The sequence below is a fragment of the Podarcis melisellensis genome (assembly GCF_964234715.1).
Source record: "Podarcis melisellensis genome assembly, chromosome: 1".
Lineage (NCBI taxonomy): Eukaryota > Metazoa > Chordata > Lepidosauria > Squamata > Lacertidae > Podarcis > Podarcis melisellensis.
The window spans coordinates 71,031,765-71,049,973 of NC_138528.1; the positions used below are offsets into that span (position 1 = coordinate 71,031,765).

The 18,209-nt window shown below is 38.8% G+C and overlaps 1 protein-coding gene across 1 annotated transcript in view; it reads right to left on the reverse strand.

Moving 5' to 3' along the window:
* ABCC8 (ATP binding cassette subfamily C member 8) overlaps nt 1-18,209 on the reverse strand; it is a 58,946-nt gene that overhangs the window by 3,537 nt on the left and 37,200 nt on the right. The window contains exons 23-35 of the mRNA XM_081926185.1: nt 17,278-17,403; nt 15,217-15,316; nt 13,769-14,016; nt 12,231-12,397; nt 9,889-9,958; nt 8,304-8,461; nt 7,858-7,950; nt 5,337-5,439; nt 4,466-4,579; nt 3,689-3,809; nt 3,396-3,526; nt 2,035-2,113; nt 715-823 (exon numbers count right to left, since the gene is read on the reverse strand). Coding sequence (XP_081782311.1) covers nt 715-823; nt 2,035-2,113; nt 3,396-3,526; nt 3,689-3,809; nt 4,466-4,579; nt 5,337-5,439; nt 7,858-7,950; nt 8,304-8,461; nt 9,889-9,958; nt 12,231-12,397; nt 13,769-14,016; nt 15,217-15,316; nt 17,278-17,403 — 1,619 coding nt within the window. The remainder of the gene's footprint in view (nt 1-714; nt 824-2,034; nt 2,114-3,395; nt 3,527-3,688; nt 3,810-4,465; nt 4,580-5,336; nt 5,440-7,857; nt 7,951-8,303; nt 8,462-9,888; nt 9,959-12,230; nt 12,398-13,768; nt 14,017-15,216; nt 15,317-17,277; nt 17,404-18,209) is intronic.

Genomic DNA, 18,209 nt, shown 5'->3' on the forward strand with positions numbered 1-18,209 from the left:
GCTAAGGCTCCAGTACTTTGGCCACCTCACGAGAAGAGAAGACTCCCTGGAAAAGACCCCGATGTTGGGAAAGATTGAGGGCACAAGGAGAAGGAGATGACAGAGGACGAGATGGTTGGACAGGGTTCTCGAAGCTACCATCATGAGTTTGACCAAGCTGCAGGAGGCAGTGGTAGACAGGAGTGCCTGGCGTGCTCTGGTTTATGGGGTCACAAAGTGTCGGACACGCCTAAACAACATACATATTGTACATGCCTTGCAGTAACCCAAGTAACAAAAATCATTGGGAAAGGTTAAATAGACCATCATGTGTTATAAATCATTTGTGCTGTGTTCAGGTAAACACAGCAAGTAATTAGCCACATATTTTCATGTTAAAATCCAGCAGTATACCATAACATACTGAAAGAATGGGATGGAGGGATCCATCTAGAAATATCGCAATTGTCTTTTCTGTAATTCCTTTCCAGTGAATTGTGATTTCTGGACCCAGGGAGGACCCAAAACAATAATGCATTGAACCATTATTATTCTGGCTCCTTTTCTTATAGAAGACATTCCGCTTTGCCTTTTGAGAGATGGAACAGCAAGTCCCAGCAGCAGCCAGCAGTGATTTTTGCAACAGCAATTCATGCAAATTGCAAACAGTGACAGATAGTGCAGGCCATAGTCGTGAACGTGCCTAATTACTTACATGATGATTATAACACTTACCGTATTGTTCCGCTGAACAAAATGGGGTCTTGGAGAATGATTGACAACCTGGATCTCAGTGTTTGTAAGGGAAGCTTGGCAATGTCTATGCCATCTATAATGATCCTTCCTGTGGGTTGTTTGTAAAAAATGAATGGTGTTCATATGCTTCATCACATGGCTAATTTTTCTAGCTGTATCTCAAGCAGTCGGCCAGAAAGCAATATACCTCATTCATCTCACTCAGGATGCCACTATAGGTATAGCATCTTAAACCCTCTTTACTTCACTGTAGGTTAATGGATATATAGGATTTGAAATTTAGGCACCCAGGTTATAATGCCTACATCTAAATGAAATAAGTGGCTGTTATGTATCTGGATGCAAGCTGCAGTTAACCTATGGAATTGCTCTTACGGGAGGCCACCAAATTAGATGGCTTTACTCCTCTTCTAAAGCCATATAAGTTGATGGACAAAAAAACCATAGAGGAGAGGTCTACCAGTGGCTACCAGTCATGATGTCAGTGCTCTGTCTCTATGGTCGGAGGCAGTATGGAAACCACAGGCTAGGAAAGTGCTATTGTGTTTTCCACTGTCATCCAGTTGGCCACTATGAGAACAGAATGCTGGACTTGATGGGCCATTGGCCTAATCCAGCAGGCTATTCTCATGTTCTTATATTCTTAAGTATGTCACTTAGCCAGAAAAACCTTGGATTCTCATAATGAATAAGGCCATTTGGTTTGTTACCTGCAAAAGGGCTTTCCGTACATGTAAAAATTTGACCTCAGAGTATGGGAGTTGAGCTCTACCTAGTGGCTGAAGGCAAAATCATTGCTCCCTTCTTTGGAACCCTCAAGTTCCAAACAAGAAGAGACTTTGAAAGTTCTAGCTGGAGCAGGGCTTTTGCTTTCAACCACTAGATGGAGCTCAACTCACACGGAGGTCATTTTACATACACAGATAATAATCTGCAATATTTTCAAATATTACAATCACCTGCAGAAAATTGATTTTTTTTTACCACTGACATCAGTAAAAACAGCTATATTTAACAGTACAAGCATGCTGAAATGTAAGTTACCATGCAGAAAGCAAACTTTTTACCAGTAAGTCTGTGTAAAAAAAAAGGGGGGGGAATCACCACCTTGCTCTGCTGTATTGTGTCGGAGATAGCAAAGAGCCAAGTCAAATAGTATTTTATGTCAGCTTGGGAAATGGGTGTGGCAGGAACTGGAAAAGGAGATGTGCTCTCCTCTTTTGAAATGGAGCCAGGAGGATCACAGATACAAATGAAACTAACAGTAACTCATCCTGATGTGTACAAATGTAGCTTTACCTTCAAAGGTGTCAACCATCCTGAAAAAGGCAAGAGAAAAGGATGATTTCCCACTGCCTGTTCGGCCACATATGCCAATCTGCAAATCATAAATAAACCAGTTTTATAATGGGAATAGCAAAGAAAATATTAATTCAGTAGAAAGGGAAACACAGCTACAGAGTGATTGCCCCAAGCACTAGTAAGTAATGCTAACGTGCGAATGGCAGACTAGAAGGGTTTTTTTGTTTTTGTTTTTTGAGAAGACAGATAATTTATGATCAGCTTGGGGTACAGTTACATTACTAGCAGTGCTTACTGCTCCATAAGCTGAGTTGGATCCAGAGTTGTGTTCAGTGGAATTCTGCTCATGCTTGACATAAATGGGCAGAGTAGCAATTTTCACTGATTCTTCCTTTTCCCTCCAGCCCCCTGAAAACTGTTCCATAGGGTTGGGGTAGACTCCAGAACAGTGGGAGGCAGCAGTAGAGGCTGCAAGAGGAATTGGCCAAAATCATCACCTTACACCTCCAGTTTGCATCCAATTCAGTGTGTCTGTGTGTGAGAGGGATCTTGCTTTGCAGTATGCATCCACCTAATGACTTTAGAAAAAAGGATAGATCTAAAAACTTTGAAAACAGGGCTACTGAAGCTATTTCAAGCCTCCCATTTTTAAAGTTTCAATTTCTTATGCCCACGATGACGGCAGGGTGCAGGGGTGGGAAGGTTACAAATTTGACTCAGAGATTTGATTTATAAACCCTTTTTATAAAACTGTGTGTATTTCTGTTGGGTATCAGATCTCCTTGTATAATACTGTTGGCTTGGAAGATGTACGCATGACTTTACAACTGCAATCCTATGCAAGGTTACCTGAGAGCATACTTTACTCATCTTAGTGAGATTTACTTCAGTTAAACACACTTAGGATCCAGCTGCCAAAGTGTAAATATAGGAAACATTTATATGAACATCAAAACAATGGGTTTTTTGGGGGGGGGGGAGAGATTACAGTGGTACCTCGGGTTAAGCACATAATTCGTCTCAGTGGTCCATTTTTAACCTGAAACTGTTCTTAACCTGAAGCACCACTTTAGCTAATGGAGCCTCCTGCTGCTGCCACGTTGCTGGAGCACAATTTCTGTTATCCTGAAGCAAAGTTCTTAACCTGAGGTACTATTTCTGGGTTAGCGGAGTCTGTAACCTGAAGCATATGTAACCTGAAGCATATGTAACCCGAGGTACCACTGTACATTGTTTCAACTTGTTTAAAATAGGGACGGTATTCTGGAATAAATAAGAAATGGTTCTGCTCTCAACAATATAGTTTTCATGGGTTTTTGACAGCTAAAGTCATTACTCTGAGTGATCATTTGTATTACCTTTTGCCCAGGAGAGATGTGGGCACTGACATGCTTTAGCACAGGCTTCAGAGTACTGTCATAGCGTACACATAGATTCTGTATCTGAATCTCACCATGGTCAGGCCAGTTCTGAGGAATTTGTGCTGGGGCTGCAATCAAAACAAAAATAATATGTGGAAAACTGGTTAGCTAAAAGCTCATGCTTCTTTAAAAATAGTTCTCTAAAGGTTCATGGCTATTAATGAGACTTAAGTGGGAATAATTAAACAATTACCAAGCCCTTTCTACAACTTATACAGCACCATACTCACACAACAGCCCTTCATCACTTTCAGCCTCAGTTTTTATGAGGCCGTTGAATCTTTTCACAGCTCCAAGCTGGAGTTCCATATCAGCCAGGTTGCGAACCATCCAGTTTAGATAGTTAGAGACCTAGAATAAATATTTACGATATGTGTCTGGAACTGGTATAGAATGTAGGAAGGATCTCATAACCAACATTTCAAATTATTCAAAGTTGTCACTGTCTGCTCCCGTGAAAGAAAATGACAGCTTCCATTTGTCCAGAAGTCTAAATATTTGACTACTATGCCAGTCTTGTAGATCAGTAGTTCCCAAATTCCACCCTTCCACGATCCACTTCAAAATTGCAGAAGGTCTTGACAGACCACTTTATATTTTTTTCCTGCCTGTTGTAGCAATTGTAATGTGCTGTGAAAGATTCTGTATGGTTTTTAATTTTAATTTTATATTTTAATTTTTACAGCCATGCCACACACTACCTGAATGAAGCTCACAGGCTATTAGTGGACGACCATTTGAAAACCCCCCTTCTAGGCCACTCAAACGTCTGTCAGTTATTATGAATAAAACTATTAGTGGGAATAAAACTATTGGGATATTATACACTTTAAATTTACCCCAGCTAATTTTTATGATTGCAGTGTTTGGCCACCAGCTGCCAGTTTGCTAAGCCTGAGACACCTAAATGCTTAGGCCTGTATTATGCTGCATATTTTCAGAAACCAATGCAGACTAAATGTCAACTTTAACACCTGACTGGAGCCTCTCCTCTTTAACTTACTTACCATCAGAGCATAGGTTAATCCCAAGCCTACAAGACCCGAAGAGAGGTTATCGTAGAGAGATTTCGTAATTGAAGCAACAGCTGCAATGAGCACTACACATGCCCCAATATACTCCTTAAAAAAAAGTAATAAAAATCATCATAGCACACAAGGGGATAGCAATATTTTAACTATTTCTGAAACTTCAGAATCAGTAATTTTGGATTTACTGAGGCTGGTCAGGTTCTAAAATTTGGCAGTCAGCAAAGGATCTTTTGACCAGGCCAAGTATTGAGACAATTATAGAGGATAATCTTGAGGTGAGTACTGTATAATACTTCGACCCTGTAGAGTAATTGGACACGTTTGCACGAATGGAGTGTCCATACTGATGGGGTGAGGATGGATTTGTGTGAATGGTATGCGGATGAGTGTGTGGGGGGGGGTTTGCACTTTGATCCCACCCACTTTTGACTGTGGCCTCATCCCCTTTTGGATATGGTGCTTCCCACTGCTGGCATGCAGTACCTGGAAAGATACCCATGAGAGATGGTGGCCATTGGGTTGAAAAAGACTCCCAGCTCTGCATTACAGAGACCATTTGCAATGGTATTAACTAAAGCCAAATTTGGATTGTCAGTTTTTCTTCTTATAATGGTCTTGATCCATTTAACTGATGTGCAACAAGCAGAAGTTAAGACTTCTTTGGCAAGCAGGATAATAATAAAGCTTTACCTATTGAGCTTTAGCAACTGAGAATTTGGTTGTTATGCAACTGTTAAAGACACAGGAGCCTTTACCAGGAAAAAACTGGCAATCCTAAGCAATTCCCATGATAAAGCAAACCATCTACTGCCATTGATATAAACTTAATGACAGACGATGTACTTGCCATCCGAACTTCCAGCCAACGATTGGCAGCTGTAAGGAAAAGGGAAGCGATGTTGTTGGAATCCGTATATTCAAGAAGCTTCTGTTTAAATCGGGATTCATACCTTTATAAAAGAGAAATGAGAGAAACCCAGATGTTAGTGCGAACATCCATTCATAATAGCAAGGTATATTTTATGGCTTGCTTATGCAAAATTAGGGATTCTTTTGAAAGGAATTGTGGAACTAGCAGTGGATTTTATATGAATAAATATAAGTAACAACAGCCTTTTCATTTATAGTCATGTCAGCAATTAGGAGGAGGATTAGAATTCAAAGAACAACTAAGTTTTAAGACTGTGTGTTGAAAGTTTTCAAAATATTGTCAGTAGTTCAAAAAATTACATTTGTGACAGTGAGTTCATTAATTTAAATTCCAATTCTCTGCTACTGAACTATTACACAGATATAAGCAAATAGGTGCTATATTTACATATGGTGAATAATTTAGATAAAATAAAGTAGAAGGGTCATTCACTGAGGAGCAATAGTATATATACATAGTGTATTATAAATATATAGTTTATGAAGATTTATTTGCCATTATATAATCATTTTTCCCCTTGCCTATTTTGATCAAATTGAAAATACCTGCCATGAGGGTCAAGAAGAACAAGGATTTGCTATCTAGCTCTTTAATTTAGTTCTCTTTCAGAGCTAATTTTAGAAACTCAAGATCTGAATACTTTGCTGAGAGATTAGAATCCAAATGTCACTTCTGCTGCATGTAAGGCAGCTGAAACGAAGTGCCTAAATATAGCACATGAAATAGCTTGACAATAAATAAAACACAGGAGCTGGTAAATGCTCGCTTCTGTCTGGGTCAGAGGTATATCAATTATTTTGAATTCAATTTGGCTGCCTAAATTCTGAGCTTGTGCTGCCAGGCAGCAATTTCAAGGTGTCAGCTTGCCTTCTATAGACAATATTAAAGGAAGTTTTTGTTCATGCAAAGCTCTGTGGAGTCCTGTGCTAATGGTTACAAGGACATTTTTATCTTCTCAACTGGAGAAGGTTGGAATATATATATATATATATAGTCATGAGTTAAATACACAATGGAACATGGTTGACTTAATTTTCCCAGTGGTATAGAATGCCAATTAGCAGGAGCTGATTCTAGAAGCCTAACTAATATATGATAATCATAGTAATTAAAATATAAATAGAACTAATTTTGCTGCTTATGGTCTACCCAGCCTCTCTATACAACTTAAAATAGCTAGCAGGCTTTGATGGCACGGTGCAAGTCAACACAAATGCTGTAAGATGGTGTCCTTGTGCAAATGGAAACAAATGGAAACGTACTGCTGCATGTCTAATTTGGCTCTTTCCCATTTTATGCCTACTTGGGGCATTGGGGCACCAAGGCTTGTAGATGGGAGAAGAGGAAACACATCCCACAACCAGTGATCTTGACGTGCTAATTGGGACTGCTTTTCCTAAGTCAGGATGGGGAACCTTTCTCAGCCTGAAGGTGACATGCTATCATGGTCAACCTATGGAGGTCACATGCCAGCCATGGGCAGACAATGGGCAGAACAATCTACAGTGGAACCATCTGTACGCAGAGCATTGGATGTGACCCATAGGAGAGTAGGCTGCATTGGAGCCATGCGAAAGTCAGTGGTTTCTGCCTGCCCACAGAAACCTCTCTCCAGTCTCTATCCAGGCATGCAAGAGGCACTGTCATACTTCAAGGACACATTCAAGCAAAAATAGAGCAGGGTGGTGAGGAGTGTTGCCTGGGAAGTGTCCCAAGGGCTAAACAGAGAGGCTTGTCTGAGGGTTTCTACCCCAGACCTAAACTTTATAATTTCCAAAAAAATGCTGTAATGAACGGTGTTTGTGCAATTCACTGACACAGTTTGTGCCGTTTAGTTTTGGCACTGAAAAGGACAGAGGTAGCAGGAGTTGCTTAGGGAAGAGTACACACAACTTCCCCAACCCTTATTCCAAACTAGAGCCATGTGTCACACAGCTCCCCCTGCTCATATTCTCCATCAATTCTTTTTGTGCCACGATATGGGAACAAGACTGCTGAACGTACGACAGGGCAAAGCACTGATACCAGTGCTGCAGCTGTGACCTATTACGTACAAAGCAGGTGCTCCACCATTGCACCATAGTCGCTGCACCAGGAGAATAGTGTGGAATGACGTCATGGGCATATGTGAAGTTCGGGTTTAGATGTGTGATGGATGAATATATGCCCACCCATGTTGAAGGTGCCCTTAAAGGTACTAGAGGAAGACTACACTCGGGCATGTAAATATATTACCCATTTCTATAATGTACCTTTTAAGCACTATAATAATATAAATAGTAACACTATTATTTAGAGTCTTATGGGGCTTGTTGTGGTTATCTATAGTTACCAAATTCTTCATACATAAATAGATTGAGGTGGTTTATTCAGTACATAACTACAAAATTCCTTGCAGTTTTGGAAAACCCTTACAACTTAAAAACAAAACAAATACCTGAATGCTCGTATAGTTGTTAGACCTTCCACAGTCTCTGAAAAATGAGAAAGTAATGGGAGCTGGGTACTGTCATCCAATTGCTGCAGATCCCTGAAAACAATGTTTTATTTTTAAAAAGCAGTCAGTTTCCCCCCGATAAGAAATTAAGCTTTATTTACTGGATATTTTATTGTTAATGCAACTGTGAAAATGCAGAAGTCTAACCAGGAAACAAACTGGCAGTCTAAGCCTAAAACGGTACCTGTTCTAAAGAGTAAAAATAAGGCAGGAGCTACCAGGAAAAGCAAGATGATAATCATTAATTCAGACATGGGCTAGATGTGCCATCTTTTCCATTTGTACTTCTACATAGACTCATACATACATAAATACAAACAAACTCATATACCTACATATAAACAAGCCATTTTTCATACACTGTGACATACTTGTGAAATGCTTACCTTGATGCTACTCTAAAGTATTTCTGGATGAAATAGCATATGACAGCAAGAGGAACTAGAGCTATGAGAAACACAGGTGTAACATACGAAATCACAGCAAGAGCAGATAAACAGAGCAGGGTAGAACGGCTCAAGCACTCCAGGGTGGCGGGAATGTGCTAAGCAAATAAACACAGAGAATAAATCAATAAATATTAAGTGCAATGAAAATAAATCAATGCTACCATGAAATCAACAGTTCCTTTTGCTCTTTCTTCCCTCTTTCAAAACAAGGCCATGTATGGTGCTGAATAATTAATTTTAGATTTGTGTTTCATATTTGATTTTTAAAAATTCAATAAATATTTAATAATTATAATAATTATAATATTCAGTAAAAAGACTGTAGGATTTTGGTGAGAATTTGTATAGCTTCATTGCTCAGGCAGAAACTAGTCTGCATGAATTTTTAAACAACTAATAGCACAATTAATAGCACAGGACTGGGCTGCCAATTGGGAATCTCCTGAAAGCCTATTAGGAAATTCAAAAATTAAATGTCATTCTTATTTTAATATGAATAAACCATTAACTATTGCTGTGTCTACATTCAGTATTCCTGGGTGGAACAAAGTTAGGGCTGCCACTGAAGCCTGTTACTTCTGAATTTGTGATAAACTGCTTAAGAGAAATATTGGGAAGTTATTCCTACAGTGAAATATGATCACATACATGTTGCAGTTTCTGAGTCAAATTTGCATGAGGGCAATGGTACTTAGTGTGGTGAATAGAGTCATGCACATGGGAAAGCAAGTCCTGCAGAAGATCGAGGCACAGTTCAGTATAAAGCAAGTAAGCAACATATTGCCTGGATTCAGATGTAATGAGAAACCATGATTTCTCCAGCTCAAACCTGCCAGATAACCATGGTTTGGGTTTTTTTGTGGGGGAACAAACCAGGGTCTGGAAATGCGGTTTGAAATTAGAAGAAACTGGAATTCGCATATTATTATATCTGAAATAACAGACAACTGACAGGCCACAGTTAGGGCCATTGTGGCTGCTTCACCATGAATGCAGGAGTGATTTTTGAAGCGGAGTCCTGAGCAGATGGGAAACAAAAGCAGGGCTTATCTGCTGGACACCTGGAAGCTCATGCTACAGTGTGGGTTCTTAGTTTAGCACAAACCATGGTTTTGTGTTCCCTCTGAAGCCAGTCATTGTCAAGCTAACGGAAATGGGCTGATGCAAAAAAAAAAGAAAAAAAGAAAGACAGCCACAGTTTTAGCCAAGGTACTTTGATGTATCTCTTCAGACCCTGAAGGTATGATAGGCTCTTTATTTATTTTTAGTATCAAATTACATTATCTTGTAATGAGATGTTCTCCTTTTTTATTGCCTCATGGAAATTTATATTAGTTATATAAAATGTTCTGACAGCTTTGCTACAATGTATAAAATACTTCAATATCATTCCATAGCAACATTATTCATATTGTTCAACTATAGTCCAAATATAGTTTGCATTTAGATTATATTTTGTACTGAATGTGACTAGAAGAAATCAGAATTTACTTTTAGTGACTATTTTTTTTAGTGTGCCTACCTGGTCAATAGTGTTACAATCAGCTGAAAATCTGTTCAAGATACTTCCCAGGGGTGTTGTTTCAAAAAACCTGTAATAGGCAATTGAGACCACCAAGTTTGACATTGAAAGAAATTTAAAAACTGATGTAATGTCTATTTCAGTTATTTCTGGATTACGAACAATACCAAACTCCACATAACTCTGTTTAACACTGGGGAATGAGAGACTTTTGTGTTATCAAATAAACTTTATATAATTCCTGATAATTAAACTACTATCAAATATATACACATATTATAGAAGTATGAATCACTCATCAGATTCAGTTCATTGCACAAATTGAATGTTACAATTAAACTGAGAAAGTGTTTTCTATTCAAAGATACAAAGAATTGCATACAAGGAACAAATTATTTGGAGGTCAAATGAATAACAAAAAGTGAAAAAGTGTAAGCTTAGCATGATATTAGTGTTTTATTAAATGATAAGGTATGATGGTTCTAAGACTCCATCCACAAATTCAGAGGAAAGCACATGGGAGGATTATATGACTTTAGATTGCAGGTGGGAAATTGCACGTCTGAATTCTCCCTTCATCTAAAAATACAGCATGTTGTGGAGAAGGCATAATAGTCTAGAATGGGAGCATTTCATTTACTTTCCACATTTTATGCTACAGCCCATCAAGTCAGTTATCTCTTCATTAAGTATACTGTAAACAGGAACTTAATATTAAATATACTAAACAAAGAAAAAATTGCCTCTTCCTCATTATTCATGCTATGTTCCCTTACAATTAGAAATCAAAACCCTAATCAGGCCTCTAGTGATTTCTGTGCAACTCTGTGATGCAATTCCCTCTTTGAGGCCTGTAAAAAGGCACCGTGTTCCATGAGGATGGTAAATATGAATTTGACGGGAAATTGGTCATTTACTGGTTAACATAACATAAATGATGGCCAAACATTTATTGGGTTTGGAAAGAAAGGAAATGTTATTTACTCATTATCTAAACAATAATATATTCTGATATTAACAGTATATCTGCGTATCTGTTCAGTAAAAATCCCTTTTAATATGTTGTTTGAGATATAAAAGGTCTCAGGAGTTTAAAACCAATTCCAAATAAACTCACAGTAATCAAACAGCAATTTTTCTATTTTTCTGAACTGAAGAGTAAAACATTAGACTACTCTTCAAAGTAGGATAGATTTAAAGGAACGGAATACCACAGTGTCCATTGGGAGACTGTTGAGAGGGTCAAGGGAAGATGGTTGCAGCAGGAATAAGTAATGGGCTCAGTGGGACTTTACTAATACTGTACACATTAGTATCTAAAGAGACAGTAAGATCATTAACCCTTGGATCTAATTTTAGATTTCAGAGTTAATGATCTTACTCCCCCTTTAGATGCTAATGTGTACTACTACTTCAAATGTTGCTATGGCGCCCCCCCCATAGATGGTAAGATGGGGTAGATAGTGTGGTGGCCTCTAGTTGTTGCTGGACTACAATTCTCACCATCCCTGACAATTGGCCATGTTGGCTAGTAGTCCAACAACATCTGGAGTGCATCACATTGGCTATCCCTGTGGAAAAATCTATCACTTCATTTATTTCAAAATGCATCAGCCCAGCCCTACTGAGTTTTGGAGCTCACTCTGTTGAGTGCACTTGTATGTCAAAGCCCAACCCTGAGAGCATGCACCACTGACTGGACATAGATTGGACAAGACAACTATGGCAAATTATAGTTGTTAGAGGAACATCTCTTATAATACACCTAGAGCTCTCACCTTCTAACAATTATATGAATTGCATGCGTAGGGGATTGGAGTGACTGATCTTTTTAGCCTTTTGCTTCCTTCCAGTGCCATAATTTTATGATTCTATGATAGGACAGTAATACATTTGTGCAGTGTAATATGTAGTTGGATTGAGATGGGGATATATTATTATTATTATTATTATTATTATTATTAAGTGATTGTTGTGGGACTGGATGAAGATGAGCAAAGGCATGCTGATCTTTAGGGTTATGAACTTTAGGGTCATGAACTATGGATTAGGATAGGATTATGGTATATTGGATTAAATTGGAAATAATGGATGGGAACTCGGGATGCTGAGAAGGACATTCATATGGTCTATCAATGTTTTTGTTTGCTTAGTAAAAGCCTTTTGGGACAAGAAACTCTTATGCTACTGCAGTTCGCCCTTGGGACCTTTGGGTGCACCAAAAACAAAACAAACAACAATTATTAATCATTTAGGTAGAACTGCATATGAAACGCTATCTTAAAATTTCATGCAACACTGTTATCACAACATTATCTTTAAATTTCATGATAGTAGAATACCTCATTGGGGCCAAAATAATTTTATTCAGCAGAAAACAATGTAGTTTCTTGGCAACTTTTAAACCAGTCCATTCTACTGCTATTGATGTTACAAGACATAATATAATTCCAAGGCAACAGAGAATGCTGAATATTCTTGTATAAGGAGAATGATTAAACTTGGATTCCTAAAAGAGAGGACAGAGAAGAAAAATGGTGAAACAAAAAACACAAAACTTGCCAGAATTGCAGGATTAATAACTGTAGGGTATTTTCCCATTTACCTGTCTACATAGCTATGGTACTTACTTCAGTCTCTCTTGATATTTATGAAAATTAAGCATTCAGCACTTAGACTTTAGGTTTGCCAAGATACAGATATATAATTTGGCAATGCTTGAAATTAAACATTTAAAATACAATGACTATAGCAGAAATGGGCTAGTATGCACATCTAGTTGTTACTTATCCTCAACCACTGCGCAGAAGAGCAGACTATGTCAGTCCATCAATGGAATGGACTTCTGCTTCTGCAAAGAGACAACCTTTTCTTCTCCTCCCCACTGCTGTCTGCTATGACCCCACAAGTCTCCTCTGGAGCACTCGGGATCTTTTAGAGCAGATTGGGGGCACAGTGGGGAGAAGGAGGATGAAGAGGTTCAATTGCACAAGTAGAAGTTTGCTTGTGCGGAGTTTGGCTATCACCCTAAGAGTTTAAATAAAATAGATTGCTTATTTAGAAAACACAAATTGCCAGAAATGATTCAATCTCATTTTTGTATTAAATAATGCCAGCATCATATCTGACTCACATGAACAATTAATCCCTCCTTGAAACAAGTAACTTAATTATGCTGATCTGTCTTTTTTATTAACACAGACAGAATTTCCATGCCATTGCAATTTACATAAGATATCATTCTTTAGTTGAGAATAATGGTTGTACAGGAAAATGAAAGAGTTTTAGAAAATATAATTGTAATGGTTGCTTCAATTCTTAACTCTTCTGATGAGTTAATTATGATTAATAGTGATGTAGGGCTGCAGAAGCGGAACTCACATTATGAGGTCATGCCATGAAAGAATTTCAATAGATGCTTACAGAAAATTGTGAATACAAACACTGAGATACCATGTTTGGTGGCAGCCCTATATATCCACATTCCATGTTCAAAATACTTGTGCTATCTTGTTCACATGACGAAATATGTGCTTTTATAGATTCATAATGCAATCCTAAAATGTCACTCAGAAGGAAATCCCATTGAGTTCAATGGGATTTACTCCCTAGTAAAATGGTTGAAGACTGCATTGCAACAGTACTGCAAATGCATAAAATACTTCTTTTTAAACCATTTGCAGTAGCTAGAATGCTACATCCCAGAAAGCAAAACAAAACATAGTAATACTCTCTATTCATGCTATTTTCAAGGACCACTTGAAATGTAAACAACTTCAGAGAGCATATGACTTCTGTATAGTATATATCTGAGCAGAAAACTAGGAAGATATTACTTTGCATTAAGAGATTAGTGTTGGGATCTTAGAAGGCAACATACCTCACAAAAAGAGCAGTTCTTCTCTGTGGGCCCCCCCTTGAAAGCAATAGCATCATATGTCCACTGCGCCAGCCAGAAGTCAATGGACACCATAACAGAATGCTTTAGGAGCTGTGAAAGAACCAGCAAAGGCAAGAGGAGGAATCCTGCTGAGCTAAGGTATTTCCCACATGCTCGCCAAGGCATCTTTGCTCTTTGGTGAAGGACAGAAGATAGATTGTCGTCATCATCACTTTCTGGAATTTCATCTGTAAAGGAATATTGTACTGTAAAATAATCCTTCTAGGAAAATCTTACCTTTCTCCCCCTCATCTTTATGTCGTGCTAATAATACGTTAAGTCCTGGAAAAACAGGCCTAGCATTTATTGCCCATAGTCCACAAATAGCTAACTTGCAGCCTTCAGGAAGTTGCTGGAAAAATTCCCATCAGCCACAACCAAAATGCTCCATAGGGGCAGCATGTCCCATTTCTCTGCTTGAGGCAAAATGGGAAGTGCTGCCTTGCCATCATTGTCTGCCCTGCTGCCGCCAGAAAAGCAGTACTGTACTGGCTAATGGCTGACCTAGCCCTGATGCTCAAGGATAATGTAGTCAAACAACATACAGAGGGCTAAACTACTTCCAGAGGTGATCTAGCAAGTTTAATCTTTCCATTTTTATTCACAACAAGGCCCAAGTTCAAGGGGACTTACTAACAAGCAAGTATGTAACTGATTGCAGTTTTCTTCCAGTTTGTCCCTTTTGCTCCTTGCATGGTAGGTGGGGTGAGTAGACACATGAACTGAAAACCTCAAAATATTATGTAGATATTTTCAGGTGTTTTGTGCGTATATTCAAATGTATACAAAGGAGTATGTAAATGTGGACAGACTAAAGCACTGATACAAATCTAAAGAGAGGATATTTTAACACATCTACACTGATCCCAGTGGCTCCTTCTTTCAAGAATAAACCACTTTTACATAATGTGGCGGCTTAAGAATTCTAGGATAGAAAATAAAATCTCTCCAAAAAAATAAGTAAAATAGTAGAAGGTCTGTTGACTAGCCATTCATTATTCTCACATTACTCTCACATTTAAAGAGTGTTTAAATTATTTAACAGATCTTCAGAATTTTCTCAGGAACCCATGATTTATAGATGCATGGAGTAATCCAATCTTAGCAGTCCACAAGAAAAGTGACCCTTGTATTACTTCTGAAGTCTTTCACAATGAAATAAATACCGACATGTGCATGAATGTTCAATTATGGCTCTAACGTGCAGTTAAAATTAGTTCTGCTGAAACAAGAATCTCCTATTAAACTTGTGCTAGCAAACAAAGAATACCTTTGACTTCTACATAAGCAGTTAAAAAATCATTTAAAGTATTGGCATTGTGAACTATTGTCAAGGACAGAATGACAAAAAATTATTCAGAAAAGTCCTGTTTGGAATACAACTTCACCTTCATCCTCTTCTTCATCTTGGAGAAGAGTTTCTCGAGAATTCTTTGTCCTTTGGAGGTTTGTCCTGTCTAACACAGCTTTTCGTTCGATTAAGGTCTCCTAAAAGCAGGAGAAACAAGTGACACTGAGTGTACAGGTTTTTCATTTTTCCAAACAATTATATTTTCAAATTAATCTGGTGTTAGAAATGAAGCGAGTGCAATGCATTTAACTGTCATGAATTAATAATCCCCTAGGCATACGCATACACACCAGGCTCTCAAGATAGCCAATGCCATCTATCACTGGAGGGTGAAGCAGACATAATGGCAGCTCAGCCATTAACTAAGATTAAGAGATCAGGATATGCGTTTCAACACCAGGGTTTGGAGCATCACTGCTAAGTTCAACAACAATCAGATTATAACTAGCAATGGCCTAGAGGGTGAGCGTAATTCACAAATGAGAGATAATGTACTGAGTAAGAGAGAGAGAGTTCTAGCTAATAGGGATAGTTACTTCAGGCAACTGATTAATTAAAAAAATAATCAATTACAAAGGTCTGTTGGCACCACACCTCTGATCGTCCTGCTTCTATTCAGTATTCACATTTTAAACATCTTTCCCAATATGTAAACATAATATGGGACACTGCAGAGCAAACCTCCCTTGTGCTAGTGTGCTTTTATGGATGGGACAGAGGTGTCCTGAAAGGGTGTTATCTCAAAAGGGTGGTGTCCTGGCAGTAGTCCACATAATACTTTGAAATGGGGTATTGCAGGGGAGGGGAGGGGCTGCCCAGGACCCACTGATTCCCAAGCTGGTTCCACTGCATCCCATGATGGCATCAGGCTCAATTGGGGCTTGATTCTTGTGCCACTCCCAGGTTGTTGCAGCAATTTTCCTCCTGCTGCCTTCCACCTTGCCTGCTGTCAGCTGCACGGCTGAGGTCCTACCACTCTGTTAAGCTCTAGTCCGAGGCCATGGTTTGGATTGCATCCTAAGTCAACCAATTTCTGCTTCTTCTTCTTCGTATGTTATGACCTTACTTCTATTTACTATGGTCAAATTCCAGTTTTCTTATGCAAGAACATCTCTTTGGGAAGGTTGATTCAAATGTGGTTTCAGGTACAGACCATACAGAAGAATAACACGCCCCCTTGACAAATTGTGTGATGAAGGATTATTGCATAACTCCTGATATGTGCCACTAGAGGGGACCCCTCTTTCACATTCTGGTGGTCTCCGCTGCTGCAGACTGGCAAGCAGGGGGACTTCATCTCTGCAGAGGCCCCCTGTTGCACCCACAGGTGAATGAGAAGCTATCTCTGGGTATGTTCGGATTACCGCTTACTTGATATCAAGTGTCCTCCCATTACTAGTTTCTGAGACTGCATGCATGTGATGCTGCCACAATCCATATCAATTCTGTAGTTTCTTGACAAAAACTGCTGTTTGATGTGTTTTTTCTCAAACTAGCTTCAATCTGACTAGAAAACTACTGTAGATGTAGAGTAAGTCATCTCACATATGCAGGTCAGCACATTATGTGCAGATGACAGCTTAATGAATAGGAGGTTTTTTTTGGGGGGTGTTCTGGACACGCACACCAAAAAGATCATACACACCAGGGGAATGCTTTCCCAACCTTTCTTTGATGTGAACAACACTGTGCAACTGTGGCTTGAAACGCACCAGGGGAAAATTACTAATGTGAACATAGCTTCTGTCTGGCAGTGTTCCTGCTGGTGGTAGCTGGTGTATGGCTTCAAAACAGGCAAGGCTAGTGATGGATATATTTGATTAAAAGCTAGTCCATTTGTCGGAGAAGGTTCCAATCTGGACCCTTCTGCACCCCCAGCCTGGAGCTGGCACAGGAAGGAAGACAAAACAACTGCCCCATCTCTAACTGCCACCCTGGTTGGCACAAATGGGATGAGTTTGGTAATGGATCCCCCACTTTGTTCTTCCCTGCTGGATTCTGGACTGTCCTGCTATTCATTTGAATCTCATTTATCATTCCGTATTTTTGAAATACAAATGCTTCAGGTAATGTAAACCTAAAGAAAAACAAAACTGGCCTTCTCCAGATCTTGATCCTGTCGATTCATGAGTGTTTTCCAGTGTTCAAAGAGCTCGGATTCTGATTTCTGAATGTCTTTGAGAGTGCCTTCTCTTTGAATGGTACCATCTTTCATTGCAATAATCTGAAACAGTTTTAAGATGTAGCTTGTCAATAAAGTCTGTTCTTTAAAAAACACACACACATTAAAAGCTGCTTTAATTGGTATACATGTTTTTAACTTGTATTTAATTCCCTCTAAGTTTCTTTCTTTTTTATTATATATTTATTTTACTTCCTTAAAGGAAGGCTTGTTCTCTCTCAGCCAAAGATAGTTTTAAACTTCACATAACTTGTGAATGTCAAGCAGAATTAAGCTGTGTTAAAATTTATTATTCTAATAGGTGAACTTGTTTTGAGTGTGCAATGCCACTCTTTTTAGAAAGTCTATTGTGGTGCTTTAAAAGGAGCTGTCTTTCAAATTGTGCTTAGTTCCTTTCTTTTGGGTCTACTTACTTACTTAATCTTTTGGCATTTTTATGGACTGAACCTAAATGCCACTGACAATCGTCCATTTTATCTTTGTCACATGGTATATACAATATTACCTAAAATTTATCTATGACAGCTGCAAGCACACCAAGAAGCTGCTTGCTTGGACACCCTGGAAGTAAATGAAATGTCTTAATCACAAGCAATATAGGGAGATAGAGTCCCTTCCCAAGTTCTGCTCCCATATTTAATGGTCACTGGACTTCAACTCCCCACCAGTTCCAGCAAGCATGACTAATGGAGAGGAATGATTGCAATGATTCAGTGAATGATTCAGCAACCTCTGGAGGGCCACAGGTTCCCCACTCCTGAAGTAAAGTGTGGATTGGTTCCAGGACTTGCTGTTATATTACCTATGATGGGGTTGCCAAGGGCTATGGCAGTGCAAAGTCACAAAAT